We start from the raw sequence: 6,000 nt of genomic DNA, 5'->3' as shown, positions 1-6,000 counted from the left end.
AGTGCAGAAATATTTCACTTTTTGATTTAACCTAACATTCCACTTACACAGAAGTAGTATCTTTTCTTTTTACTTCTCTGGGTCTGTCACCTTTGGCATATTCTGAGTTTGCAATTGCTAATGTTCATGTGTAACTACTTATATTATTCTTTCCTTAATTAAGTAGCTAGATACTACTCAGCTCTCTGGTAAACTCATGTAACTCTACAGACAATATACAAGCTAAAGATAAGATACACAAACGTAAGTGAGAGTAGTATGTTACATAATCTAGTGAAGTAAATTCCCACTCATCTATAGATAATTTAATTCAAATATATGCTCTTCTTCCAAATATTTGAAGAGTATCACTCTTGTGATGATGGTTTCCATGCTGGAAACCTGACCAGAGTCCTTGAGCTCCCACCTCCTCATAACCCCACTTTTTGGCAGTGAACCTAGCATCTCACAAACAGCTGTTTTTTATAGAAATTGAAAATTTGATCTATTATAGTATTTCTCTTTCTCTTTCTCTTTCTCTTTCTCTTTCTCTTTCTCTTTCTCTTTCTCTTTCTCTTTCTCTTTCTCTTTCTCTTTCTCTTTCCCTTCTTTAGCATATAGGGTTCATCTGTGTGCTGTTGGATGAAACCAAACACCAGATACCCTGACAAAGACATCAGTCAAGGCTGATAAGCTTCAGATTGCCACACAACTGAGGTCTGAGCTTCATTTGACTGGGAAGGGTATTTACATAGCATAAATATGTAAATGATGTCTCATCTCTCATCTTCCAAGATGTCTCTCACTCTTGGAAGGCTGTTGCTATTAAATTATTTTTTCCTCCTTCAATTACTTTAAAGACATGTCTCTTTCTATAGGAGTATATCTCATGTAAATAAATATCTCTTCATCATTTCATGTCATCTGCAGCATTGAGGAGGCCTAGCTTTAGGATGATGAACAAGTTGCTACTCAGCGAAGTACCCATACTTGTACCCATATCATACATGCTATGATACCCTTAATATCTCAGTAATGCAAGAGAAATAATCCATCTATTCTGTTTGAAAGGAAATATTTATTGAGAAGCTCTATGCTGAGATTACCCCTACAACATCTGTAATAATTAATTATTCCAACTTCAGGCTTCTAGAAAGGTGTTAGGAGTTTGAGAGTGGAAAGACTACTGCCAAAAAATAAAACAACCAATAAAACAATTAGTAAGACAACTTAGTCTGTCAGGTATTGACAGCCTATAAGTAATGCACCTGGCTAGACAGGAAATTTGCTCCCATGTAAACTTCTCATATGGTAACAAAAAACTGCCTTTAGAGATTTGCAGATACGGCTGTAAAAACTGCCTAGTGAGTGGCATCACAGAAAGCACTTATCTGATTAAAGGGATTAACAAGTGGATCCAATTTACAGTTTATCAAGGATTGCTCTCATATTTTGTCATTTTTACTTTTTATCAGCTATCTCTATTAGTAAACATGATTATTTTAAATGCAAAATATAATAAAAAATAATGGAAAATACCATACAATGTATTTAAGTGTGACACTAATTATAATGATCTTGTTTGAATTAAGCTGTAAACAAAGAAGTGCAATATCACCTGACTCTAAATATGGTAAAACATGCTAATCATAAAAATAGCTTTTAGAAATATACATTTGTATACAGTGTTTCTCACACCTGTTAAATATGTCCTTCATATTATTATGATACAGTACATTGGCCTTTAAGACATCAAAATTAAAAAAATAATACCAATAATTAGCCAGAGAAAAACACATTTACAATCTAAACCATAAAAATCTGACAATTGTACAGCTTAGAACATATAAGAAATGGAATTTCTAATATTTTAACAGTAATGTCCTTTTTAATAAGTAAATTGCATTTTTGTACAAATTGAATCAAAGGTCTTGCTAGCCAGTAAGAAACCACGGTTCACAATTTTCTGTTGGGAAGTCAGAGTTTCTCTTCTCAGCCTTCAGGGGATTCACACATGGCATCTCATCACTTTATCTGTAGAAACTGAGAAACAAGAAATGTTTGCTTTAGTATGAAGACAGAGTATTTATTTCAGCAGATCCTCAAAAGGAAGCCAAGACTACAGGGTAAATGAGCTGTGTTTTTTTTTTTTTTTTTTTCACAAATCAGTCAAATATCAATATCCATCAGATTTTCACACCTTAAAACTTTGAGGGCTAATGGGCTGATTGTGGACCCGCAGCAGTAGACAACCAGGACTGTGCAGCAGTCCTGAGTTAGGCCACAAGGCCCAAAATAACCACAGTGAATCAAGCAAGAGCTGTTGAGGTTGAAGTAAGCTTCCCCTCAGTAATGCTATTTGAACAACTGTTGGATACTTTCTCTTTTAGCAGTAGAAAATATAAGAATGCTTCTTAGACACTTTGCAATGAAATGCTTTATTTGCATAATAACCTTCAATCTAAATAAATTGCATGTAAGATTCTTTGCTCAGTCCCATTGCACTATTTATGCATCTCATTCTGCACCATTTACATTGAGTGTGTGCTTTCAGCAATGCTTATTGTTACCAGGTTGATGAGTCTTTCCTCAGTGGTTTTAACATTATCTACTTTATTATAATTTCTGTGTACATATTCTAGGCTTTAATTGCATATTCCTTGATTTCTGTTATTGTTTTTTCAGCCACAGTGTGAAACAGCAAAAATACAGTGTCAGCAATGCTTCTGAGGGTCACTCAGAGGCCTGAGGCAGATCACATCTAAAAATCTCTATCCTGTTATGGGTTCCATGAACGCTACTAGCTTCAGCTGGTCCTTCAGTGATTCTACAGGGAAGCACCAGACATACCAGCTCCACCTACCCACAGGAAAACTGACAATGCTTTCCCAGTCACATCTGTTTGGAAAACTAACAGTAGAAAATGTTAATAGGAACAGAGAGTTTTAAGTGAAATATCCAACATAAGGTTTTATTATTAATTTTAAATTATTATTATTATTTTAATTTTGTCATGAAAAAAATCTTGTTGCCAATTTCTTTTTCCTTTTTTTTTTTTTTTTTTTTCTTTTCTGTAACACATATAATTTTCTATAACTGAAGAAAAACTGCTGACACAACCTGGCAGACCTCTGATAAAAATCTGAAAAATTTCTAGATATTCTTTTCAACCAATTTCCTCTTCCTCCACTGTATTTTAAGTCTACCTTTTTCTTCCCCAGAAAAAAAAAGGGGGGGGAGGGGAGGGAAGATTTATGTTAAAAATTCAATTTACTGACAACCTAGTTTTCCAAAGAAAAAGGTTTCATCAGAAATATCAAGGTCCCTTCAGGACTGGTCTCCTTCTCTTTGAAGCAGACAGCCATCAGATTTCCCCCTTGTTTTAAAGGCAGTGCCAGATTTCTGGTTGTACCTTTTCCAGGTAAACAGAATTAGAGTGAAAGCTCATGTGAGAGATCCCAGAACTTTTTTCTTTCAGTTAAAATATTCTGAAACTATTATTCTCTACTTGTATAGAGAAAAATCTTGGTCTTCCTCTATTTTTAGCTGCTGATCCCTGGACAGACTAACTACACGAAAAGGATTTTTAAATCCTCTCCCTAAGTCTTCAGTGGTTGTTAAGTAGCCAAGAAGTAAGCTTACAAGAAGTAAGAAGAGGCCTGCGGTTCTGTTGTATATCCTATTAGCTCAAGAGAGTTCCTCTTTTCTCACTGTTTCGTCACCTATGCTTTGTTGTACCATTATGTTATTAAAAAGCAATAATTATGCAAGTAAGAAGAGAGATGGAGTTTCAAGTTATTTACCAGAGTTTTTTCCCTGCCATAAACCTTTCAAGCATTTACCTGTCACCAGCACTAAAAAGCTTCATTAGATTACTGTTATGAAGTGGTATTGCTAACCATCTGGATCCAAGCCACCAATGCTGCTTTGCTGTCATTTAGAAACATTGATAAAAATTTACCAACCCCGCTGGCCCAAAATCCCATGTTCTTGTTTCAATACATGGGCTGGTTATTTGCTTCTTAAGGCAAATAATCTTAAAAGCTGAGAAGAAGAAACTTTACAATCTGAAACAGTCAAGCTTTTATTTTCCTTAGAATGATGGTAACCCAGTGCTATGATTAATCTAGTGCAATATAACACTACTTTTATTCTATTTCTTTTTTCTGAGTAGCATGCAATTTATCAGCTGGCTTTATGGTAGTGCTGATGACATTAAAAAACACACATGATGACCAATATATTTTTTAATCTTTTCATTTCCTTCCCTTTACACATATATAAAACATCCTGAGACAAGGATGAACTGAATTACATTTAAGCTAGCAATATGGCTTTCATTTGATGTAGTTCTAACAGAAAAAATACTTTAAAAAGCATGATTTGAACGTACTGCATATAATGAACTGAATATCCCAACAGAACATGGAGTCCTGGCAGCAATAGACAATATCAAAGAAACAGTATATACTGTCCTAATTGCCATCATAATCTCTGAAAAAAGCTGGAGATAGGTTATGGAATATTTATTGGTTCATTTTCCACCTGAAATTATTTCTGCTGTTTGCTTCCCCTGTATGGCTGTCTTTGTGAGCATGAGTTATTGAAAGCACTCTTCTTAGGCATAACACTATTTCAGACTTTCACAAATGCTACTGTTACTGTTATTATAGTTCCAGTATTATCCTTCTAGCATTTTACCAGACACCAACTATACCATATTCAATTAATTTTAACTTTGCACTGTCACAATATATATAACACTGGAAAGCCAACATTATATATATTAAAACCTGATTAAATGTAAGTGCTCTTCTACTTGAAGGGACCCAAACTATAATCAATAAAAATAATGGAGTAAAAATTCAGATAAAATCAAGTAAAATTCAGTAGAAATCTATAGAGTTTTCTATTATTATTATTTTTTTTTTTGTAAGTTTTACCATTCTTATCACTTGTCTCCCCTCAAAGATAGTTCCACTTTCTACATCTGTAGATCTTTAGGAATGCCCTGCAAGTTAATGATGTTTCCTGGGGGAGAGCCTAGCCATCAGACAACCTGCCAGGGGCCCACTCTCTCTAAGATATGTGCTTCACAGTAATCAAGCACAATGCAATAGAATAGTTTGCACTCAGTATTTCTCCTAAGAGCATTTTACAAGAAAGTAAACTCAATATGTGTTAAAGACAACAAGACACTATTTTTTTTTTTTAATTTTTATTTTGTTTAGAATTGGGTGACCCACCCCTGTCTCCCCAGCCTCCCCAAACAGTCGGAAGCTGTAATGCTGACCACTGTTCTGTGGCCAAGTGGGTGCTGTTGACTTTTCTAAATTCAGTTAGGTGGACTTTATTTCTCTGTGGGAGGTGTGACTTTTGATCTCTGCTAGCTGGACCCAAACAGAGCTCAGACTTTTTGTTGCTCTGGTTTATTTGTTCTTCCTTACAGTTCTGAAAATAAAAGGATAAACAACAAGGACATGTTCTTTGTTTCCTGTAAGTCTCTAGTTTACTTCTAATAGAGTTCATTGGAAAAGTGTGCTGGACTTTCTTTCCCATGTTCATCTTCCATACCTAAATGTATAAGTATAAAACTTAATGAGAGTATAAATTCTGCATATGTCCTTGGAAGGGTGTATAAAGAATGCACCTTGACTAAATAACCCAAAAGATGTAAATGATTAACATCTTCCCTTGAAATACATTAAAAAAATGTTTGGAGAAATGTCCCACAGAATAGGGACATTACAGAATTTATTGTATGGTTTACCCCCCAATAATTATATGCAATAAGAGCACCCAACAAGTATATGCAAGATGTTCATCTGACAAAATGCATCTGTTTTTAAGCAATTGACTGCTCTGAACAGCTTTCACTATACCATTAATCTTAGAAATTCCCAGAAAAATGCAGCTGAACAGTGGATGACTATGCACGTATACACATGGGTTTGAAACTCAAAGCCTCAAATATCCTTCCCCTTGCTATCCTACTATTTTCCTTGCCAGACAATCCAGTTC

The 6,000-nt window shown here is 34.8% G+C and overlaps 1 protein-coding gene across 12 annotated transcripts in view; it reads right to left on the bottom strand.

Moving 5' to 3' along the window:
- Positions 1–495: 495 nt before the first annotated feature.
- Positions 496–6,000, bottom strand: part of RALYL (RALY RNA binding protein like) — a 407,935-nt gene continuing 402,430 nt past the window's right edge. For all 12 annotated transcript variants that reach the window (XM_068672191.1, XM_068672194.1, XM_068672193.1 and 9 more), the window contains one exon: positions 496–2,022. In XM_068672191.1, the coding sequence (XP_068528292.1) occupies positions 1,988–2,022 (35 nt within the window). In that variant the 3' untranslated portion in view covers positions 496–1,987. The remainder of the gene's footprint in view (positions 2,023–6,000) is intronic.

Source organism: Anas acuta, chromosome 2 (genome assembly GCF_963932015.1).
Source record: "Anas acuta chromosome 2, bAnaAcu1.1, whole genome shotgun sequence".
Lineage (NCBI taxonomy): Eukaryota > Metazoa > Chordata > Aves > Anseriformes > Anatidae > Anas > Anas acuta.
Note: the sequence above shows the minus strand (reverse complement) of the source record. Positions and strands in the feature narration are given on the sequence as shown.